General features: G+C 41.6%; 1 protein-coding gene across 4 annotated transcripts in view; it reads left to right on the top strand.

Annotated features, from left to right (window-relative positions):
• The window catches only part of Klhl2 (kelch like family member 2), a 142,521-nt gene that overhangs the window by 17,661 nt on the left and 99,725 nt on the right, over window positions 1-25,135 (top strand). For 3 of the 4 annotated variants that reach the window (XM_008831493.3, XM_029562650.1, XM_029562644.1), the window contains 2 exons: window positions 9,677-9,783; window positions 20,913-21,034. In XM_008831493.3, coding sequence (XP_008829715.1) covers window positions 9,677-9,783; window positions 20,913-21,034 — 229 coding nt within the window. Of the gene's footprint in view, window positions 1-9,676; window positions 9,784-20,912; window positions 21,035-25,135 lie in introns of those variants that run through there. The other variant, XM_029562654.1, reaches the window with a different exon arrangement.

A 25,135-nucleotide genomic window follows, 5' to 3' on the forward strand; every position in this document is an offset into this window, starting at 1 on the left:
AGTTTCTTACAGACTCATTGTTTTTGCTACTAACACTGAGATGTTGCCGCATGTGTCTCTCATCTGTATGTATCTGATTATTACTGGTCGTGGTCGGTTGCTCTTGTATCCTTGGCTGTGTATGTCTATAAAGTCATCGGGTAGATTTCAATGATAATGTTTATCACCTCTACTAATTAACATGACGTAAATTTTTATGCTTCCTCCCCAAATATAATTTATTTTTTTAAAATTTGTTGATTTTGTGTGTGTGTAAAACTGTCATTCTCTTCATTTCTTACTCTTTGCATCTAATTTGTGTAATTCTTTAAAAAAAAATCGAGTAAACAAAAGAAATGGGAAGAAGCTTTTTCTCCTATGCTGAAAGTCACTTATTACTTCCTGACCTTGTATCAACTTCCTGTTGCCAGGAAAGTGTAGCCCTGAGCAGTGGTTTCCTGACTTCTGGGAAGGGAGCACTTCCCTGTTCTTACCACTCTGTGCTTGGCCTCCAGCCTTGTGGGCTGTAGCCTCAAAGCAGAGCACAACCGCTGTGCAGTAAATATTCCTGTGAGCTTTTGGCTGGGAGGAGCAAGGTCTGAGAAGTAAAAAGCCACTTTCGCTTTTGGTTGATGTAAAGTGTGGTTGGGGGAATAAGGTGGGAGGACCTCCATAGGTGTAAGCTCTAGAATTAAAGTACTTTTATAGACAAGAACATGACATTTCATTTATTTCTTCCTTAAACTCATTTTTTTTAAAGACAGGGAGCTCTGTCAGAGATATGGCCAGCTCTTTATCAGAGCCCAATATATGAGCTCGAATAATTTAAAATGCTTTAGTTTAAAAACCCTGCAGTTGAGGCTGGAGAGATGACTCAGCATTTAAGAGTACTGACTGCTCTTGCAGAGGATCTGGGTTTGATTCCCAGCACCCACATGGCAGCTAACACCTGTCTGTAGTTCCAGTTCTAAGGGATCCAGTGCCTCTTCTGACCTCCTTTGGCATTACACATACATGGTGTACTTACATACATGCAGGCAAAATACTCATACACATAAAAAAATCATCATCAGCAAAACCCTGCAGTCACTTCTGAACAATGTATTCACCAGGTATTTTTGAGTACCAGTCTTTCATTGGAAATCAGCCTACGTGCCTAAAAGTCTATGTAGGACTTCCAGAACTAGTAAAACACTTGTAGTATGCCCTTGGTGTGTCTGGTGAGCTGTGAAGACAGTAGAGAAGAGGGTGGCGAAGTGAAAGTTTGTGTGCAAAATGTAGGCGCCTAGAAGAAATCTTATGGGAGAATCTACAAGGGCAGACTGAGTTGGATACTCTTCACTGTCCACCTGACTGGATTTGGAATCACTTAGACACACCTCCAAGTGTGCTTTTGAGAGTGTTTTCAGAGAGGTTTAACTCAAAGGAATGGTCCACTCTGAATGTGGACAGTACCGTTCCATGAATTGGGGTCATGGACTGAAAGAGCCATCTAAACGCCAGCATTCGCTGTTTCCATGGCTCCTGCCGCCATGCCTTACCCGCTGTGATGGGACCGTACCTCAAACCATTAGCTAGATAAATCCTTTCTCCCTTGATTTGTAGGATTCGTACCCAGTGTCTAAGACTGGAAGTCTTTTCCGGTTTGACTAACTGCACAGTGGGGAAGTGGATAAACCTTGGATAAAGTGAATTAAGGCTTTATGCCGGGGACTGTATAGGTAAGAAGCAAGAGAAGGACAGAATTGTGGAAGTCTAGAACAGTGTGGAGAATTTGGAATTAATCCTTGTGCAGTGGGAGTCACTGATGATGTTTGAGAAGCAAGCAAGGTAAGATTAGAGGCTCAGGAGGAGCAGCCTGCCTGAGCTGCGGCAGGATGACTCTAGTGCAGCATTGCATCTCTAGTGAGAAATCTGCCTCGTACCCTCACTTTGCTGAAGTATGGGTGGCTGCTTTTCAAAACCCCAGTGTTGTAAAAATCAAGCAGTACACCCTTCCATGTTGTTTATTATGTGCTGCACAGGGGATTGTGAATAGGAGGGGCCAGAGAAGCAGGCTGTATCCCGGATAGAATTTTTTTTTTTTTTTTTCTGAGATGGGGTGGCCATGAACATGCTGTGTAGTAAGGATGACTTGGAACTGCTGACCTTGCCTCTACTTCTCAAGTGCTAGGATTATACCATACCTGGTTCCCAGGCATAATCTTTATTGAGAAATTTAGGTTGTCAGTTTTTTTTTTTTTTTTTTTTTTTTTTTTTGAGATTAAAGAGAAACTAACAAAAAGTGGCATTTTATCTTAAAAAAAAACCAAACTTATTTCTAGGATATATGACTCTATCTGAGCTTTCCAGATTTGCTGTGATCCTTATTTGGTAGGAGGCAGTCTATTAGTTTTATTCAAAAGGAATATAATCAAGTTATATTTAGGAGCCAAAAGTCTTAGGTAACTTGTGATTTACCTGTATTCCGATGCTTACCTGTATATCTTACATAATCCCTAAATACTTATTCAGTTATAGAAGTGATTCTTACATTGCAGAATATAAATAAAAAACTTAAAGGTCTTTCTTAAAGGAATCATTATTGCCCTCCTCCCCCTGATGATGCCCCAGGAACATGAACCCAGCTTCCTCCTGGGATTATATTATCTGTGAAACATCTGTGAAAGATTTGAATTACAAGTGTTTTTATGTGGTTGTCCATACTTTGTTCCTCAGATGGCAAGGCAGGTGGATTGAACAGTGAACTTAAGTGAGCCTACCTTTCTTTTCATAGCTTTATACTACCATTTTCAAAAGTGATTTTAGGGAATCATATAGGGTGTGAATATTTTTATTGTCTAATCTTTCTTTATACAGTAGAACATTGTCAAGCTCTTTAGTTTTCATGTGCTAAAGTGGAATGCAAGATGTTCCTCAAAGGACAGGACTGTTGGAAAGAGCTTTCAATTCCATCAGACATATTTATTTAAGGAAGATTAGGAGACGTTTTGAAATACAGTCTGCATTAATCAGTACCACTCTGCAGTGTCTCTTATGCACAGGTGACTGATTTCTTTTTAATGATCTTTATTGAGCAGGGAGAGGATCACTAAACTCTTCTAGAATGTGAAGAATGGACTGTCTTAAACGGCTTTACTAAAGCCACCTCCTTTCCTCTCCCCGTTCTTTGAGGTTCTGGAAAGCCAAGGCATGAGTTACTGTACTCCTCTCTCAGAGTTTGCCCTCAGTGTCTTTAAAATTAGAAACCTGAAAATCTTACCTTGCATGTTTTCTTTTTCAATTATAATTAGACAGTTTTAAACCTTTTAAAAATTATGTGTGTGTATATGCATGCGAGTGCAGATGCCTGCAGAAGCCAGAGGCATCAGATCCCCTGGAGCTGGAGTTACAGGTGGTTGTGAGCCACCCTACATGGGTGCTGAGAACTGAACTCAGGTCCTCTGCGAGAGCAGTATGTGTGTTTTCTTAACCGCTGAGCTATCTCTCAAGCCCAAAGATCTTTTAAAAATGTATGTGTATGTATGGTGTGCCTGCTTGAATTTATGTACACCACGATGCATTTGCCGGCAGAGGCCAGAGAGAGCATTGGCTCACCGGGAATTGGAGTTACAAGTGGTTGTGAGCCGTCTCCTCATCTGGGTGCTGGGAACCAAACCCAAGTCTTCTGTAAGAGCAGAAAGCTGACAATGCTCTTCATGCTGAGTCATGTCTGTAGCTCCTTCCCCCTTTTTCTTTCTTTTTTTTTCTTTTACCATTTTTTAAAAGAAAGGGTTTTGCTGTATAACCAGGCTGGCCTGGAATTCTCTAGTCCTTGAAGCCATGATCCCCTTGCCCCAGCTCCCCAAGTGCTAGGATTACAGGTGTATAATACCACCTATATTTCACCATGTTTTTAAAAACAAACTTTTGAAGAGGAAGTGTCCTGTGTATGTATTCTGCATGTTCTGCCCTGTAGCTATGCGGCTCACCCATGTTTTGACCCCCCCCTTCCAATCTTGCCATTTCCCCTTTGAGAGCTGGCAGCTTGCTTTTCTCTGTGTTTGGCTATTTCCCCACACCTGTCTCCTGCCCCTCCTATCTCTTTTAGTTTATTTCTAAATAAATCATCTTCCACGTTGCTCAGCAGTGACCAAGTGTTCTTGTGAGACTCCTAGATCTGAGGATGTCCCTTGGAGCATCATCATGCCTTCCCCAGTGTCTCCTTGTGGCTCTGCTGTCTGAAGTCTTACCTGAGAGGAATGATAGAGCCTCTCTTCTAGTTCAAAGCAGTTTCTAAATCATTGGTTGTAACAGGTTTTCCTGTGACTTCCCCATTGGACTGTCAACCTTTTCCTGCATTGTGTTTGAAAATCTCAGCAGGTGTAAATCTCCTGAGGGGCTGAACAGGTTCCCACAGCTCTCAGTGTGCTACTGAGTGTTATTAAGCTCCACACTTGGTTTTCCCTGGGCTTAACTGCCATAGGAATTCACAGATGCCACCTGTCAGTGTGACCAACTTTAAGAAGAAAAAGGAACATAACAGTAACATATGTTAGGCGTGTCTGATTTTTGAGATTATTGACATTTTAGCCAGAATGTGTCTGCCTTGTCTAGTAAATGGCATTGTCAGTTATAGAGCAGGTTAAACATGAATTGAAATCAGCAATTAGGGAATCTTTTACCTTTCTGGCAGTTAACCTCAGACTGGGAAAATAAGCTCAGCCAAAAAAAAAAAAAAAATTGCTGGAGGACCTGAGTTCAATCCCCAGAACTCACAGGAAAAAGCCAGGTATGGTGGCGCATGTTTGTAATCCCAGTGCTGAGGAGACCAAGACAGGTGGATCTCTGGGGTTCCCTGGCCAGGTTTTAATTTCCTTAGCTTTTCATCTGCTGCCTCTTTTCTCTTAACATCCTGCCTTGGTTTCTTTGACAACGGATGCTGTTAACCGGAGTATGCTCTGGTGCTTCTGTATGCATTTGCTCTGTTGACTCTGGCTGCCGGCTCTTCCCCAGCCTGGCTCTCTGGGGCTCATTCTGAGTCTCCTCCGTGGGGCAGGAGGTGCCTCCAGAGTTCCCCTGGAAGAGAGGGGCACAGACGCCATGTCCTTTCCTCACCGCCCCCACTTTATTCACAAATAAATTCTTTTCATATGACAACTAATTATTTTTGACATCTCTGAGCCGGATGGCGCATTTTACTTGAAGAGGATACACACTCTGTGTTTTAAAAGCAGTGGCAGGTTTTCTACTCCCAGAAATCCATTCATTTTATGTCAGAAAACCAAAAGATGTCTTGATCTGTCCAGGCATGCATTTTTAAAGTGGTATTTTTTTTTTCCTGAGAAGGACTAATTTTCATGATGATGTTTCAATTTTTCCCCTGTGCTATTTGAGTTTTATGTAAGATCTGTCTAATCTCCATATTCTCTTTTTAGATTTGAACTTAGAAGCCACTTGCTTTTTGAAACTTTTTCATAGACTGGGCTTGACCTCTCCACTGTCTCCCTAGACATTGCAGGCTTCTCCAGGGTTGTAGTCTCTGCCTCTTTCTCTTTCTCTCTTTGTCTCTCTTACACTTTGAGACAAGGTTTCATAACCCAGGCTGGCCTTGAACTGACATCAAAATCCTCCTGCCTGCACCTCTCTAGTGCTAGGATTACAGGCGTGAGTCATCGCACCCACACTTGTGGGTTCTTTAATAATAACCAGTTTCCTTGTGTGCTTCCCCACTCACCTATAAAGTCCTTGCTGTCATGACATTGTCCACTTTGTTGTGAAGAACTGACAGTCTTGGTATCTACTAGCACCTTGGGATATTGCACAAATGAATGAATGCAGTTTTTGTGCAATAGCAAGTTTATTTTGTTATTTTGAAGTCCTTTTCTTTTAGTCTATTTCCTTATTAGATTTCAAATATTAGGGACAAAAGCCCAGAAGTTCACCGAAGAAGACAGAGCATGAGCTACTAACAAAAGTTTGCCTCATTTTTATTGCAGACTTTATATTCCTAACCCTCTACACACCTGAGTCATTCAGCTTGTAAGAATGTACCTTTAGAAAGGGGGCAGGGTGCTGGAGAGATGGCTCAGCAGTTAAGAGAGCTTGCTGTTCTTCCAGAGGATCTGAGTTCATTTCCCAGCACCCACATTGAGGAGCTCACAACTGCCTGTAACTCCAGCTCCAGGGGTTCAGACGCCCTCTTCTGGCCTCTGTCAGCACTTGTGCTGCTGCATGTGTGTGCACGCACGTGCGCGCGTGTGCATGCGTGCGCACACACACACACACGGTATACCCACATATACATATATAAAAATAAATAAGAAAAAAAAAGAAAAATGAGGGTCAGACTCAATGTGTGGACACTGAACTGACGCACCCTCACCTCACACTCAACAACATTGACCAGAAGGTTGGTCAGGTCTCTGTCGTGGAATACTGTTTTAAAATGTTATTGCTGGACACAAGAGGGTAGAAAACAGAGCACTGAAACCAAGCGTGTCCTTGATTTGTAATGAGGTCCTCAGACTCCCTGCCGCCTCACCCAGGGTGTGCCTGTAGAATATTTTGGTGATGTTTCAGCCTTGTTAACTGACATCAACTAATAAACCAGCAAGGCCAAACTAATTATGCAACAGCCAGCAGGTGTTCTGCTAGAAGGTTTGGATCAATGAGTAATTGTAATTGAAGCAGAGCACAATTAATGATGTGATATTCGAGGTATTCAAGTGTAATTCCACTTAAGATCCATCTTTAAATGGGAGCAGTAGGAGAAATTGCTGACACAGGGAAAAGAGAGACAAAGATGCTCTTGACTCATGTTTGAGTTGGTCCAGATCCCTGGTCACTACAGAAAAGCCAGGCTGGTCCTGTTCTAGACATTGTGTCACTGCTGACCCTGCTTCCCCTCCCTTCTCGCCTTCACTCACACCTGTGTCTGCCCACTCTTACCGGCACACAGTTCTCCACTGTGTTTTGCTGAGGGTAACACTGTATGACAACACACACTGTTCTTTCTGTTTGGGGTTTTCTTATTTCTTCTTGATAGAGCGAACTCTTGTTTATTTATATGCAGAGTCTCACTCTTTAGCCCAAGAGACTGGTCTGGAACGCTATCCTTCTGCCTCAAGCTTCTCAAGTGCTGGGAGTAAAGTGTGAGCTACCACGCTCAGCTTCCCAGGGCATCTTTATGGTGGTGCTTTCCTCTATCTGGCAGTGATGACGGTGAAGTACTTTGCGGGATGGGTATATAATCTGTATTTGGTTTTTGTAAATATTCTGTAGAGATGGTATAATTGAACCTTTTATCACCTATATGTAACACTTAAAGAGTTATTTTTTGAGTAGGGTTGTGGTGATGTACACCTATCATCTCAGTACTCCCAAAGCCAAAGCAGGATGATTTAAGAGTTCAAGGCCAGACAGGGCTATATAGTGAGTTTGATTCCAGCCTGGGCTGTGAATGAGTTTAGGGTCAGCCTGAGCTACACAATGAGACCCTGTCTCAAAAACAAAAATAAAAAAGAAGTTTCTAATATATAAATATATATATTTATTTCATTGCAAGCATGGTGGTGCATGCCTTTAATCCCAGCACTCAGTAGGCAGAGGCAGGCAGATCTCTTCGAGTTTGAGGCCAGCCTGTTCTACATAGTGAGTTCCAGACCAACCAAGACTACCTAGTGAGCCTTGTCTCAAAAATCCAAAAAAAGGTTGGGATCAGGGGCAGTGCTGGAAAGATGGCTCAGTGGTTAAGAGCTCTGGCTGCTGTTCCAGAGGACCTGGATTTGGTTCCCAGGACCCACATGGCAGCTAACAACTATCCATATTGTAACTCCAGTTCCAGGGAATCTGACACCCTCTTCTGGCCTCTGTAGGCATTGCACGATACTGAGAAACTTACATGAGGCAAAACACTCATACACATATAATGAAAAGTTAAAACCAATGAAAGTCATGGTTATTTGTAATTTATATTTCCTGTTTGTTCAGGCTTTAAGAAATCTTAAACCTATCCAGTTTAGGTGATTTTGTGTGGAGAGGAAGCTTTGGAGGCAGAGTATATGTGTTCAAATTTTGAATTTTGGTATCAATACTAGTGGGGAGCTTTAGGCAGGTTATTCATCCTTTTTTGCCTGTGTGTGGTGCTGAGGATAACTCATAGTTTCATGATACTAGGCAAGTGCTTTACGTTTGAGCCACACCCCATTTTAAACCCTGGTTTTCCCAGTTGTACATTTTAAAGATCCAAATCATAACTACCTGCTAACTTTTTGGAGAAGACTGAGGTGGACCATGCAGGTCAAGGGCTTCCCCTATACCCCTCCTAACTCTTCTTGCCTTGTTATTTGTAAACACATGGCATTCATAGACCGTTTTCTTGTTCTGTTGGTAGACCTTGTCATTTCCCACCTGACCTGGAGGAACTCCAAACTCATGCTTCCTTAAATGACTCCAATATTATGGGACCTTCCTGCTGTCCATTTAGTACCTTGAGGGCCACCCATGAGCCACAATTCAATTTGCATAGCATGGGAAGCTCATGAGTAAGGAGGCCGTGGAACACAGTCATCGCTGGAGCTGGGCTGCTCCAGAGAATCAGTGACAGGAGACTTTCTAAAAAGTTTTGGTGTGAGCCTCAGGGAACAAGTTTGTAAGCGGTGTGCACAAATGAAAACCTGTAAGGGTTTGGTTAAGCTTGTGAGGTAGTGCTGCTTGTGAGCTATAATAGGAAATTAGTAGCAGGCCACCCTTGAAGGAAATAGCCAGGATCAAGAGCCAAGTGTGAACTTTGCACTCCACGCAGACACAAATTTAGTGCTTATGTACTTGAGGTATGGATAGATGTGTGTGTGTGTGTGTGTGTGTGTGTGTGTGTGTGTGTGTTTGTGTACCACGTCTGTTCCAGTCATTTATGAGATGACAACCAGCAAGGTGGGGTTTGCACTTTGGAAGTTTCCTTCTTGTTCTGGAGTGTCAGCAGCAACCTTTTTTGCTGAAAAGATGTTCTGTGAGTTTCTTAATTACCCAGAGAATCCAGCATTATGTACGCACATAAAAACCACTCACAACACGTTTTTAAGGAAATTAAAATGGGTGTTTTAGAATTGTAGCCATAATTAGGATGACTGAATGATAGTTTGTTGTAAGGTAACAAAATGCTTTTTAATTTTGTTAGTGGTAATATAGTTTGGCCTTGAGGAATAAGATATTTTATGGTGCCAAAATGTTCTGAGTTAAGCCTTGCTCGCCCAAATGCCTTGTAAGCAGCCAGTGTAATTGAACATAGTTTCACCTTTGTGTGGAGACAAAGGGTCATCTCTAATATCTTTTTTAAGCTCAGTTTAGTTTCCCGCATCACTATGTCACACTGCCACATGCATTTTGCTGACACTGTTCTTGTTGGGGCTGCCTCTCCTTTGAGTTCCATTGGCGGTCACTGCACAGCTTCCTTCAGGTTCAGAAATCAGTAATCAAGTTTGGAAAGATTTCTGTGTTAAACAAAGGCAGCATTGTAAGGGCAGGCCCAGGGCACATTGGACCTTTTTGCTCCATGTTTTCTGTGTCCTTCATGTTTAGGGATCTTCTTTGCAAGGAAGGCCGTCTCTTAAATTAGACTCAATGTTAAAAAGTGGATTTAACTGTAATAGTTTTTTATAGGATATGCAGTCATTATATTATTGGACTCACTTACATATTTTTCTCTCTCTGTGAACAGTCAGAATTTGCTGTGTGATGTCACGATTGTGGCAGAAGACATGGAGATCTCTGCTCACAGAGTGGTACTGGCTGCCTGCAGTCCTTACTTCCACGCCATGTTTACAGGTATGACATAGTTTTTAACATGTATTCAGACCTGTGCTTTTCTTGCCATGTTTCCCTTTGCTTTCAGCATTTTGGTTTTATGAAACGAAGAACTGGAATGGAAAGAAGTGCCTCGCTTCATCGTGAGTTCCCGCTCACCTTTGCTGCGCGTTGCTCAGCAAACGTGTGCCTGCAGAGCCCAGTATGGTCTGAGCTCAACGTTGCCTGGGAACGTTAACCTTTGCAAATACTTCCTCCTTTGCCTTCCTGCCATTTACAGCAGCTTTGAGGCCCTTAAATTATTATTTTTAGTTTTATTTTTGTGGTAAAGGAGAAGCATTTTACTATATTTTTAAATGTTTTCCACATTTGCTTCGTCCAGCATGTATAGTAAACAAAAAGATTTGTTTAAGATCTTTTTTTAGAAATCTGAGAAAATGGGCCTATGTAGTCCTCAGCTTAGGTTTTATTTTGGCACATAGAAACTTACATAGCACGCTTTTAGTACTTCTGGGAAAGAACAAATTTATGCCTACTACACTGGAGGCCTCATTAGAAAAAAACAGGACTATAGCTGGGGAATGTAGCTCAGTAGTGGATCACTTGCCTACCATGTACAAGGCCCTGGGTTCAATCCCCAGCACTAAAAGAACAGTAAGAAGAGAAGAGAAGAGGGGCGGGAGGTATGTATAGTCTCCTTGTTGGTGGAAGAGCCATTCTAAGACCTCTAGTCGATGTCTAAAATTATAGATAGAACCAAACCCTATGCAAACCATCTTTTTCCAGTATATACATATATACCTATAAAGTTTAATTTCTAAATTAGGCCGAGAGTAATAGCATTGACTAATAGTAAAATGGAATGATAATAATATGCTGTAATAATATAGACAGCATTATTTACCTTTGTGCTTAGGGGCCACTATTCAGTAAAATAAGGGTCACGTGGACATAAGTCCTGGAATATCATGATGGTTGATCAATACTCCAACTAGCTACTAGTGACTGAAGGGCAGCTTATACAATGTAAATAAGCTGAGTAGAGAGATGATGTGCATACCGGGTGGGACAGAGCAGGATGCCACTGACCAGTGTCCAATTTAAAACTTAGGAAGTGTTTATTTCTAGAACTTTCCATTTGATGTTTGGACCATGATTGACTATGAGTAACTGAAAATGAAAAAGCAAGCCGATAAGGGGTTACTAACTGTAATGCTGTATAAGTTTTACTAACTGTAATGCTGTACAAAGAAATGAAGTTATCTGATTAGCAAGTTTGTCTTTGTGTTTTGATATTCCAAAGAGAAAGTACACATATAGTTACGGCAAAAGATAGTGTCCATACTTCCGAAACTGTTGAGTAATTCCTGTGCCGAACATGTTACCAGGGACTTCAAGGAAGATACAGGCAGGATGACTGTGCTTTCTGCTTCAGTTAACTTGTTGTGAAGCTGGGGAGATGAGCGGTGCACACTTTAATGTTTCTGTATTTATATGTGTAGGTGTGTGTGTGTGTCTGCTTGTCTGTATGTGTACCATATGCTTGTATGTGCCCCAGATGCCAGAAAAGGGCGTCAGAGCCCCTTGAACTGGAGTTTCAGGTGGTTGTGAGCTGCCTCATGTGAGTGTTGGGAGCCAAACACAGGTCCTCTGAAAGAGCAGCAAGTGCTCTTAACTGCTGAGCCATCTGTCCAGCCCGAAGGTATGCACTTACATAGATGGTAGTATGTAGAGACCTGGGTGCTACACAGGGACCCAGGTGGTGAGGTTGTGATGCAGCACAGAGAGGAGGCTTCTGACATTTTCTGGTGACTGCAGAGGGTTTACCCAGTTGAGGATGGGCACGGACAGCCATGTAGAGGGAGCGCATTTAGTGAGACCTTGCTGTGCGTCTTAGTAGTGTTGGAGACCAGAGCCCTCCTCACTTTTCAGCCTTCCTGTGTTTGTTCTTTCTGAGCAGAGTTGTTAAATCATCAGGAAGGGTGATGGCCTATGAGCCTGGGTGCAGAGGCAGTTTGGGAGGGGGCTGTCAGCCAGGGCTGTGGAAAGTCAATTCCAATGAGATGAGGGTAGGCAGATCTCCACATCCTGATGTTCACTTTGGTCTCTTGGCTTATATCGAATATGTTACCCTGGACACCTTTCTGGAGAGTCTCTCGGCTTGTCAGAGGATTGAATCTGGAATATTGGCCTGGAGATTAATTTCCTTCTTAAGAGTTACCCCTCTGTGACCAGTCTTCAGGTGTCGCCACCTTGTGGAAGCCACTAGGCCTTTAGGAGACTGACTTGAATAATATGAGCTTCACTTTTCCTTCTAGAAAGGAGGGTGAAAATATTGCTCATGGCCTGGATTTCTAGAAAGGTTGGATGAGACCATATATGTGACTTTCTTAGCACTTTTCCTGGCCTGTTAAAAAACTCCTAGCTGGGCGTGGTGCTTGTTTTTCAGCTAGTAGAAGGTGGAGGCCAGAGAGTCAGGAGTTCAAGGTCATTCAAGGCTATTGCCAGCCTGGGACGTGTGTGTGTGTGTGTGTGTGTGTGTGTGTGTGTGTGTGTGTGTGATCTTAAGAAATAAAACAGATCCTGGCATGTTGGTGAACATTCTTAATCCCAGCACTTGGGAGGCAGAGACAGGTGGATGTCTCAGAGATCAAAGCCACCCTGGTCTACGTAGTGAATTCCAGGCCATCTGGGGCTGTAGGCAGGCTCAGTCTCAAAAACAAACAAACAAAACAATAAAAAGAAAAGACATAAAAATGAAACCAAAATGAAAAGGAGCTTCAGAGTTAACACTGACAGTAAGTACCATGGTTATTGTTCTTCAGTTCCTGACCTGGAGTTCCTAAATTTCATTACATTTTATAAGAATAGGAGACTGAGAACCTTAGGCTAGACATTTTAATTTTTCTTTTAAAAAATATTAGTGTATATTAATTGTAGAAAATAACGAGTTTCATTATGACATTAATGCATTTAACTTACTTTGATCGTGTTCACCCTTCTCTCTCTCTCTCTCTCTCTCTCTCTCTCTCTCTCTCTCTCTCAACTAAACAAATCCTCCCCCCCCCTCTCCCTCTCCCTCCCCCCCCACCTTTGTCTTCTGTGATAGTTTCCTTCAGTTTGCATACTTTCTTTTCTTTTCTCTTTTTTTTTGGGGGGGTACTGTCTCATGTAGCACAAACTTACTCTGTGCTCATTGTATAATTGAGATTCATAGACTTTAATTTGATTTTTTTTTTCTATATAATGTAACAAAAATGTTACTATTATCTTTGCCCTACCCACCAGGCACAGGGGCATGTGCGTGTAGTCCCAGCCACATGGGAAGCTGAGCCTAAGGGTTTGAGACAGACTGAGCAACATAACAAGACTCTTTTTCTTGACGGAAAAACTTTTTTTTTTTTTTAATAAACAAGCAAACAAACACAAAATCCTATAACCCTACCACTTAGGAAAGTTAGACGGGAAGGGTGAGAGTTTGAGTTCCAGCAGGGCTGTGTAGGGAGTTGCTGTTTCAGGAAAGCCTGGGCCACAAAGATCTGGAAGATGAAGGCTAGTTTCCTTTCCCCTTTAAAGGCCCTTAGACACATAGAGAAATGGCTGCTAGAGGTGGAAGGACCAGCTTATTTTGCTTTTCCTTTCTTTTCTGTTGCCTTACAATCTCAGTTGCATTTCAAGTTTCCTAATTTTGGTCTAATGGTTCTCTGCCCTTCATGTGTTAGTTGGCATGCACTTTATGAATGTAAGCGCTTTGCCTATTGAAGGGAATGTGGCCCCGAGGAATTCTAAGTCTGTAAGTCTTCCAAGTGTGTCTAATGTAAGGCAAGTGTCTTACTTTTCACCTTGTTTCTTCCTGGCTGTGTAACTTCTGTCCTGACTGTGTGAAAATGCAAAGTAAGAATACTGTATGTTCTTCCACAAGTAAAATGTACAATATTTGGACTAAGTTAAAAAATATTTATTAATGTGTATGAGTGTATTGCCTGCATATATGTAAGTACACCCCTATCCTGCAATGCCTGCTGAGGTCAGAAGAGGGTACCATGTGGGTGCTGGGACCCAAACCCAAGCCCTCTGTAAGAGCAGCCAGTGCCCTTAACCTCAGGGCTATCTCTTCAGCCCCAGACTAAACTTTTAAAAAAGATTATTTAATTAACTAATTAATTTTGTTTTTTTGAGATAAGATCTCACTGTGTAGCTTTGGTTGGCCTGGAACTCATTATGTAGACCAGAATGGCCTCAAACTCACAGAGATCTGCCTGCATCTGCCTCCTGAGTATTGGGATTAAAGGCGTGTACCACCATGCCTGGATATTTTTATTTGTGTGTGTATGTGTCTGTCTATGCCTTTCTGTGTGACTAAATGTGTCTGTTTGTCTGTCAGTGTATGCCTGTGCATATATATACCACATGTCTGCAGGTGCCTATGGAGGTAAGGAGAGAGCATTGAATTCCTTGGAGCTGTAGTTATAGGCAGTTGCGAGCCACCTGATCTGGGTGCTAGGAACCAAACTCAGGTCCTCTAGAAGAACAGGAAATGCTCTTAAGTACTAATCCATCTCTCTATCTCTAGGCTACAGCTTTATGACTCTTTGGCAATAGATGCTGTTGGCCTTTTGTATAGGCTTTATTACTTCCCCTCACCCCAATTTTGAATCTTCTGATATTGTTAGCAATTTGGCAGAGATTAAGTAGACACAGAAACTTGATCTAGGTATTTTAGAGTATGTATATTCATTTAGGTATTTGCCAGAATTGGAATCTATTATTTATTTGATTCTCTGTTAACCTTTATTATAAAGACATAGTGAGGCTAGCAAGGTGACTACTGGATGCTTCCATTCTGTCAAACATCATACAGACACACACACACATACACACGTGTGTGTATGTGTGTGTGTGTCTGTGCATGTGTGTGTGTGTGAAGTAGGATCTTGCTATGTAGTTAAGGCTGGCCTGAACTCTTGATCCTCCTGCCTCTGCCTCCCAAGTGCTAGGATTATAGGCTAGGATTATGTGCACTGCCATACCTAGCTTGGGCCCTTTTTTAATCATTTATTTATTCATCTATATATTATTTATTTTCTCTCTCTTTTCTCTCTCTCTATATGTGTGTATACACAGCTTGTCAGAGTTGGTTCTCTCCTTCTGCCCTGTATGTTCCAGGGATCAAACTCAGGCCATCAGTCTTACAAGCAAATGCTTTACCCTCTGAGCCATCTTGCCAGCCTTTATTTTTTCTTGTTTGTTTAAAAATTTTTATCTTGATATCTTTTTTGTGCATATGTGTTTGTGTGGGCATATGGAATGTATATGCATGTACCCACAGAGACCAGAAGAGGGAGTCAAGTCCCCTGGAGCTGGAGTTACAGGCAGTGGTGAGCCGCGCCCTTCATGGGTCCTGGAAACTGAACTGGAGGCCTCGGCAAGAACAGTACACTCTCTTAACTGCTGAGCCATCTCCACCCCAGCCATTATTTTTAATCTCCCAAAAACCGAAGGTGAAAATTTCATTCAAATTATGTCATATATAAAAGAATTCAGTTACTTATTATGGTTTCAAAAATGCGAGTAGAGAAAGGAGGTGAAAAATAATTCCAGGATGTAGTTGCAAGTTTTTATCTTGTGAATTCTGGGACTATTTAGAGCCAGGCCAGGTGGTTATTGCTGACTCCAAACAGAATATACCAAATTGGGTTCTTGTGTTTTTTAGTTTACTTGTTTGTTAGAAATGTGGCCTTTGAAAAGCTTGCTTATTAAATAAACACATTTGGTTGTATTTGGTGCCACAGGTTAAATTTCTAAACTCTTTTTCTGACTTCTTTTGCCATGTCAAATATGATTTAGCAAAAAAATTTAAGTAGGAAAACATAGGTGATTATTTGAATGATTAAGGAACGTAAAGGTTGTAAGTTGTATGCATGACTCTATTTGTCTAAGGTTCATGCTTTCATTCATGAAGAAATATCTACTGGGCTGGCGAGATGGCTCAGTGGTTAGGAACACTGGCTGCTCTTGCAGAGGACCATGGTTTGGTTCCCAGCACCCACATGGTGGCTAACAATGGCCTGTAACTCCAGTTCTAGGGGACGCAGTATTTACTTCTGGTCTTCACAGGCATTGCACACACATGGTGTACTTACATACACACAGGCAGAATACTCACACATAAAATTAAAAAAAAATCAATCAATAAAAAAAGAAATATTTACTGAGCATCTTTCATTTGCTGGATGTTGTCCTAGACTTTTGAGACCATGAAGATGAACAAGGAAGAAAGTCCTGCTCTTAAGATTTTAATAGGAGAGAGGAGGAAAGGCTGTGAACTGAATAAACTCATTCAAGATACGCAGAGCTCTGATACTCATGGCTACTGTGAAGAAAATGATGTTGCACGTAAAGAGCCCAAGTTAGAATGTGGGAGGCTGTGGGCGATAGAAAACACCACTTGTGCTGGGCTAAACTATGAGATGGTGGGTTAGGTGCCTGGCTGGAAATGCAGCTTAGGCCCTTTGCCAGGAACCTGCTTCCTTCCTGCTGCCCTCCATGGAAATACTCTCAGGTGGGTCCTCCTGAATGCACGATTCCTATGAGTGGACCCAGTGTCCAGAAGGAGGACAGCTGGCTCCTTTCTCTCTTTTGGGAGCTAGCAAGCCTTCCCAGAAGTCATCCAAACCATTCTAAAACTAGCAAGTACATCCATTTACCATGCTTGCCTTAGAGTGTTGGAGAACTAGGGAGTCACGTGCTATGACCACCACACTGAGTGGTGGCCGCTGGTGTCACCTTGCCAGACTGACACTGCCAGTAGCTTCTTTGTAGCTCAGACTAATAAAGAACAAGTGGTAATGGTGATCCCAGTAGGTGACAAATGAAGCTTAGTAAGTGATGGGACAAAATTGATTAAATGTGATTTTCAACATCATTAATTTCTTAGTGTGTCAGGATAGGCAAAGCTTCTATATTATGTTTTTAAAGTATCTTTAATTATAAATAATAATTGAAATTAGAATCATAAACTTCTTTATGGAGTAGATTATATCTTCTTAAACCTATTCAGTCTTAATCTGCCCTACTCAGAATAGATAAATGAAGGTTACCAGGTGAGTGGTCCCTAGAATCCTGGCTCAAGGTTCTTGATGGAATTGTTTTTAACTATATATGCATCTTTGAGGCTTTACAACTTGGAGGGCTTTTTTTCTCCTCAAATACGGTAGACAATACATTATTTGATAATGAATTTACTTAATCTAGCCTGCAATGAAGAGTGAATGTTGGTTGACTGAAATCTTTCACTGAACCCCTGTTTAGGACGGCATAAGTGTTTTTATGCTAAATAAGCATGCTACATTTTAAGTTGGTATATGTTTTTCTTTTTGCTTACTTTTTCATTCATGCAACCACTATGGGGTTTCTGTCTGTCAGGCATTGTAGGGTACAGGGCTAAGAAGCCTCCATCCCTGCTGCTAGGAAGCCCAAGACTTAGGTACAGAGAACTAATGACCAGAGTGGATTTGCGTGAGGTAGTTAACTGTACTCAGGGTGATAGCCTTATCCAGCTGTGGGCACCAGCTGATAAGGCCTCCTGGAGAGGTTCCAGCTAAATCCTGAAGAATATGTGGAGATTGGCCTGGGGAATGGGGTGGGGAGCCCTGTAGGACAAAATTCAGCTCAAGTGTCAAGGTAAGAAATTATGGAGTCTATGTGGAAAACTGCAAACAGTTATATTTTAAGTCTAGAAGTGGGAGAGAGTATATGGGGTTAGGTAACAAATCAAGAGGCTGGATATGGAAGGGTTTGCAACTTGCTGGAGGAGAAAATGAAGGATTTTGAACACCATGGTCACATGTGTAGAGTTAGCTCTGGAGAGAGAATTGGAGGGGACTGTTACAAAGACCCTTGTGACACAGTGAGGGAAGAGGTAAAGAGGAGGAGGACTGGTTGCAATCCAGTTAAGATTGTTGATTCTGCAGGTTTTGGTGAAAGATGGGATTGGTGAGTATAGGATTAGTATAAGGATCTGTGTGGAGATGCTAATACAGTTACCAAGTCAATCTTATATAACTTGGTACTTCATCTATTCAGAGTGTAGGAAGTTACAGATGGTATAGGAAAAGCTGTACAATATCACTAGATAGCTTTTTAAAGTAAAATTATTTTACATTTATTTTTATGTGTGTGCATTTGCATGAGTACGTGTGTAGGCCACAGGACAACTTGTGGGAGTCAGTTCTCTTTTTCCATCAAGTGGGTCCCAGGCATCCAACTCAGGTCATCCAGCTTGGTAGCAGCACTTTACCAACTCTGAACCATCTCTCTGACCCAAGATGGTTTTTAAAAGTATGCTATCAAACATAAACCTCAGAAGGCTAAGCCATACATTTAAACATTTCCTCTATAAATGTAGCAGAGGACAGTGACGGAGTAGCACCCAGGATTGGATATAAATAGCTTTGCCCTTCTCTTTAGTGTGTGCTTTGATTTATTGACTGGAATTTTTAAAATCTATTAACACATTTGGTGGAAAGCTTTTTGTTTTGGCTACTTTTTGATATATTAAAATGAAAAAATAAAGATTAAAACATTTTAAAAGCAGTGCCTAATCGAGGTTGAATTTATTGGAAGCAGATGATTTTTCCGGGGAGACACAAAAGGAAAAGATGTGAACTAGCAACGTGCATCTCTATAGAAACATAATAAGAAAAACTGCCTGTCATAGGACTGTGTTTTTCCAGTCATGTATTTAAGTTCAAGCCAGACTTGGTTTTTGTCTCAAGGTAACTAAGCTAACTCATGCTGAAATTTGAGAACTAGGTACATGGCCCCAGGCTTTATAGGGCTTTGCAAACATCAGGGACCCTGTGGACGAAGCAAGATTAGATGAAGCAAGTTTAGGCCTTCATCTAAATTCTAAGTAGGTGAGTGGGTGGGAGTTGGCAAGATCCCTGAGTTGGTAAAGTGCTTGCCCCACAACCCTTGTAAAAAAGCCAGATGGAGTAGCACATGCTTATAATCACAGCACCAGAGAGTTGGAGACAGGTAGATTCTTGGGGTTTCCTGGCTACCCAGCCTAGCCTAATGGGCAATATACAGGCCAGTGAGGGACCTTGTTTCAAAATACGGTGGATGATGTTCCTAAGGAAAGGTTCTGGAAGTTGTCTTCTGGCCTCCATAGGCATGCAGATTAACACGTGCACACCCAAGTAGAATCTCAGGACTCACTTCAGTGTCTTAACTTTTAGCACCGAAAGCCTTTAGATTATACAAACCTCAGTCATCCACAAGATAGAGGAAAGGGGCATGTGGATGAAGGCGCTGTACTGCAGGTGGATTGATTCTCCATATTCTTCCACTCTCTGTAAGGTGTGAGCAACAGACACAGTCCCACCCCCTTTCTTTCTGCTATGTAAACACTTGGGCCTCCTCTCAGTAACTATCCCCTTCCCCAGTACCACAGATGAATGTTTTCCCCTTGGGAAGTGACAGGGTGCATTTTGAGATAGCTTAGATCTAAGAAGAACCCCCTCTTTCTGAGATCTTGTCAGACCATCTCTAGGGGAGCGTGAAGATAAATGTCCATCACTGTGATGATTTCTTCCCGCTGACCCCCAAGAGCTTGCATTTGCTAAGGAATTTGGTTTTCAATCGTGGATTCCCCTGGGCTTTCCTGACATTTCTAGCCCCTAGTGGCACATGATTGACAAGAAACAGGAGATGCTGGATTCAGGTGAAAATGGTGGATGGTGACACCATTTTCCTGTCTGTTTTCCTAAAAACCTGGTGATCTAGAAGCAAGCCTTTTGCTGAGGGTGCTCCATGGCCGCACTCAGCGTTGTTCTTAGACTGGCCTTTTGGAGTTTGTAATTGACGCTTTCTTTTTGTGTCTTTTCTTTTTCAGTACTGGGGAATAAGGCTAGAGTCTCACTCATGCTAGGCAGGCACTTATGATTGAGCTACATCCCTAACCTGTTTCTGCTGTTTATTTTGAGGCAGGGTCTTACTAAATTGCTTAGGTCTTCAACTCACTCTGTAGCTCAGGCAGGCCTTGACTTGGGATCTTCCTACCTCCTGAGTAGCTGAGATCACGTGCCTGCACCAGGCCGGGATAATTAATTGCAGCTTTCCTCCCCCACTATTCAGTTTGTGTCTCTTTGTATCAGAGGGTATATGTTGTCTAGGTTGCTCAAACCTGCTTCCTGTCCTCCCAGAGTCCCCTTAGTGTGGGGGCCATCCCTTAGGTTCCTTTCTGCTTCCCTATTTCTGGCCACACATGGGTTTTAGGAAGGAAGTCTCTTACCACTGTTTATTAGGCAGCAGTGCACAGAGTACCAGGCTGTAGTAATAAGTGCTGATATGGAAACAACTTCAGGATGAACAGAATGTGGGCTAGATCTCTGTAACAACCCTTTGTTACTGATGGACCTCAGCAGTTTATGTGATTTGGTTTGTATTGTATTCCTGCATGAAGGTTGTGGCTTAGAGGGCTGGAGCCTCCATGTCTGGCCCAGGCCCCTGGCAGGCATCTGTGTGCTCATGAATGAATGGTGCTAACTAACAGAGTCCTTTTCGGCATGTGTTCTTTATAATCAGCCAAAGGTGAAGCCTTGTTACTCTTCCAGTCGTGATTAGAAATCCATCAAGAGGGGGCTGGAAAGATGGTTCGGTGGTTAAGAATGCTTGTTGCTCTCCAGAGGACCCTCCTTCAGTTCCCAGCACCCATGTTGGGTGGCTCACAACCCCCTGTAACTCCAGCTTCAGGAAATCTGATGCACTTTTCTGGTCTCTGCAAGTATCAGCACACATATCTCTATATAAATAGAAATACTGAAAATAAATCTTCAAAAAATCCATAAGAAACAATGCTCAGAGGCATGGACAGTGTCACCCTGATGTAGCCCCAGGCATTCCAGTTCATGTGGAAGGGGAAGGGCACCTTCATTGCTTCCATGTTGCCTAGCAGAAGTACATTCTATAGTTTGCTCAGGTAAACTTTGAGGAGGGCTAAGGGAGTAGCTTAGGCTAGCCCAAAGTTGCTGATCCTGTTGCCTGCCTCATCAGGTGAGTGGCAGGAAGATGGGTCAGTCTGTCTTGGCATCGCTATTTCCGCAAGGTGTCCTCTTGTAACCACACTTTATTCCTTGGCGTTCTAGGTGAGATGAGTGAGAGCCGAGCAAAGAGAGTTCGAATAAAGGAAGTGGATGGCTGGACCCTGAGGATGCTAATCGATTATGTTTACACCGCTGAAATTCAGGTCACAGAAGAAAATGTACAGGTAAGAGCAAGGGCTTTGCGTCGTTCAGTGCTTTATGTGTGAAGCTTTTCAGATCAAAAAAGCATTTGTGCACAATATATATTTTGTACCAAAGTAATAAGATTTGTTGTCTAAATTATATTTCTGAGGGACATTTGGGATGATTACATCTTTCTAATAGTGTTTCTGATTTCAGTATCTTTTATATCCTTACTGATCTGAGACACACGTCTTTTCTCTCTGATGCTAGTTCTTTTGTGACAACACTGTCACATTCATTTATAACTCCTGCTTAGTGCTGCCTACAAGTTTTCTTTATTCCTTTGAGGGGTAAAGTCTACAAAGGATGTTTTGTGACTACCAACAGTCGTTAACTCTTTTATTACATCAGTTTCCTCTTTAAATAATTCTGGAGTTTGGGGTTGGAGAGATGGCTCAGTGGTTAAGAGCACTGGCTGCTCTTGCAGAGGACCTGGGTTCAATTCTCAGCACCCACATGGCAGCTAACAACTGTCTGTAACTCCAGTTCCAGGGGAATCTGACACCCTTTCCTGACTGCTGTGGGCATTGCATGACACAGGTGTACTTACATACATGCAGGCAATACACTTAGACAAATAAAATAAAAATAAGAAAATATTAAAAAAAAATTCTGGAGTTTAGCTAAAATTGGATGAAGCATCTTCTTTTCTTTATCTTTTATTTTATTTTATTTTATTTTATTTTATTTTATTTTATTTTATTTTTCCGGACTTTTGAGACAGTGTCTCCCTGCAGCCCCAGCTGTAGCCCGGCAGCACTCACAGAGACCTGCCTACCTCTGCTTCCTGAGTGCTGGGACTAACGGCATGCACGACCAAGCCTGGCTAACATCTTATTTTCTATGGAGAATGAATGTTTTATGTATGTTATGTAAATGTTTAACTGGTATTTACTGATATATATGTAGAGAAAAAAGGGGAAATCTCTCCTGAAAATTGCTGTTTTCCGTGACGTTACCCCAACCCCCACACATCGACCTATCTTCTTCCGTATACGGTAGCTTCCATTCTCTGTTTGGAATGAATCCTTTCAGCCCATTATCCATGCAGTGATTCATGTACATGAGCATTTTAAATATATTTATTCTATATTTGTTCTGGAACTTGCTTTTTTTCACTTAATCTAGTGTCTGGGAGGCCTTTTATGTGTGTATATATAGGTTTAGCTCCTATGGTAATCAGTGTGCCTGATGCTCTACTTTTATGAAGTTGCAGTGAATGGGTGTGTTAATATTTGGATTCCTGAATGTCACAGGCTAGACTCTGAAAGTGGAATTGGTTGATCAAAGGATGCATGCATATTTTAATTTTTGGCAGTTAGATTGCTGTTTATATTTTTTCCAACAGGGATATTGTGTTTTAAGGGCAAAGAACTTAGAACCAAATAATTTCTAAATTCATCTGTACAAATAAGATATTATGAGTTTAATCTTTTATGCCTTCTAAGTAGCTGACATGTGTCAAGATGTGTGAATTTGGAGGCTGAAGCCCTTGTGTGTTAACTGCTGTTTTTAACATGTCATGTGCCATTGATGGTTAAATGTGAAATGCTGAATGGAGGAAGTCAGACCTCCAGATGGTCCTTTCTAGCTGTTCTCAGTAGACATTGCTTGGAACTCTAACTTACAAGGTAAATAAAACATTTGATAATCCATGGTCAGTGTTGGAGTTGTGAATAAAGTTTTATGAATTGTGTAGTGAATGATGCTATTTATTTGCTTATTTTTCCTTAGTGTGTATGTGTGTATGTATGATGTGTATGTATGTGTGTTTGTGTATGGTAGGGAACATACCTGCCATGACTTGTGTGTAGATGTCACAAGACACCTAGGATGTTGGTCTGTGCCTTCCACCTGTTTGAGACAGGGTCTCTTCATTGCTTGCTGCTGCAGTGCATGCTAGGCTAGCTGGCCTGCAAGCTTCCAGGGATTATTCTGTACCCACCTCCGATCTCACTGTAGGAACACTGGGGTTACAGACACACACCATCATGCTTGGCTTTATGTGGGTTCTGGGGCTTTGAACTCAAGTCCTACAGCTTGCATAGCAAGTGCTTTACCCACTGAGCCATCTCCCGAGCCTTGCATTTTTTTTTTTTTTTTTTTTAGCATGGAAGAACATGTTTGACTTATGTCAGGAAATGATAGTGGTGACATGTCATCTCTTTCTGAACTTTTCTGTACATTCAAACTAAATGCTGGCCTCTGGGGTGTTGTTTTCAGTAAGAACTTCGATTGTTTTTGTTGTTGTTGTTGTAATTTTTATTTATTTCAGTGCATGGGCCTCATTGTACCCTGTGTCTGCCCAGCAAATGACCTACAGATTTCTCTGACACACAGTGAGCCACATGGAGGGAAGTAGCTAACGATGATTTAGGCCTAAGAAGCTACATGGGAGTTCAAGCCTGACTGTAGTTTGTAGTAGTTCTTATAGTGGGAACATTGATATGTTAGGAATTTGAGCACCACTCCTGTTTCTTTAATAACTATCACATGCCAGTCTTGAAATGCTAGTCACAACTTTTCAGAAGTATCTCTTGTCATGATAATTTGTCTTATGTCCATTGCTTAGTGCTTACAGAAATAAATCTTTTTAAAAAAAATTTTATTTATTTATTTTTATTTTATGTGTATGAGTGTATTGCTTGCATGTTGAAAGTGCAACCATGTTGTGCAGTGCCTGCAGAGGTCAGAAGAGGGCATAGGATCCCCTGGAAACCGGAGTTATAAATGGTTGTTAGCCACCGTGTAGATATGGGATTCAAACCCAGGCCTTCTGTAAGAGCAACCAGTGTTCTTAACCACTGAGCCATTTCTCCAGCCCCAGAAATACATTCTTAAGAGCTGCATTGGACAAACCAGAAATACATTCTTAAGAGCTGTATTGGACAGACCTGTTAATTTCTTCCTTTTGTTTTGTTTTGTTTTGAGACAGGATCTCCTTGTAGCCCCAGTGGGCCTGATACTCTCTATGTAGACCAGGCTGGCCTCTGAGATCCTCCTGCCTTTTTCCCCCAAGTGCTGGGACTATAGATGACCTAGTAAATTCTAAACATTTACTAGACGGGGAGGAATGTCTCTTTAGCTTAGAGGTATTTTGGTTTATAAAACCCTTATTTTATAGTACAGTGGGAAATACTTGTTTTAGAGAAGGAAGTTTAGAAATAAATATTTATTAATTTTTGGAGTAAATCATTTAAATTAAATTAATTAAAGTAAGCTTTCCTTTCCATAACAAGAATTTTCTTTTCAAATTTTAATCGTTTTGAAAGAGGGTTTCCCTGTAACCCCAGTTGGCCTGGAACTCACTATGTCGATCAGGCTGGTCTCAGTGTCACAGAGATCCTCTTGCCTCTGCCTCCCAAGTCCTGGGATTAAAGACATGAGCCACTGTGCCTAGTTCATAGCAAGAATTTTTAAAATAAAACCTAGAATAAAGCTCAGTATACACCAAACTTCTCTTTCCTCTGTTTTGAGTACTTTTTGTGTCTGTTTATTTTGTTAAGTATTTCTTGTTCAGGAGCAGTATAGTAGAGCTGGTTTTAAGTGGCTGCCTGGTTGTACTGGGCCTGCTTTGAGTAGCCATACATACCTCCCTGGTGTGGACAGAGGGACAGAACATTCTAACTCAAATATTTGCTGCTGTTGGTTTATTTTCTCCTCAGACCTAGAATCAAATCTTTTGTAAGACGAACTCCTTTTTCTAAGCTTCAGATTTAGTAGTGAAGAGGACGTGGGTAGCAAGTGTCCTTGGGATTATGTGTTTTCCTGTAGAATCTCTGCCCCTTAGAATACTAAGGGCCTGCTGTCTCTGGATCACTGGTTACAGAACAGGACCTTTATCCCACCTCACCTGACTCTTAGTTTGGGTTTCCTTCCCTGGTCTCCTTATTGCATATATTTAACAATATAGTAGCTATTTGAGGTGAAGGCTGTTAACTTTGAGTCAGAAAGAGGGAATGAGTAATTTGAAGATTTAACTCCAAAGAAGGAAGAAGCTCTACTATGTTATGTAAGTAATAGGGCTATTTCAAGTTTCCTTGATTCTGACTTTTTTTTTTCTTGGTATTGATGTTGGTTTT

The sequence above is a fragment of the Nannospalax galili genome, unplaced genomic scaffold (assembly GCF_000622305.1).
Source record: "Nannospalax galili isolate Female #2095 unplaced genomic scaffold, S.galili_v1.0 scaffold1491, whole genome shotgun sequence".
In the NCBI taxonomy this organism is placed as follows: domain Eukaryota; kingdom Metazoa; phylum Chordata; class Mammalia; order Rodentia; family Spalacidae; genus Nannospalax; species Nannospalax galili.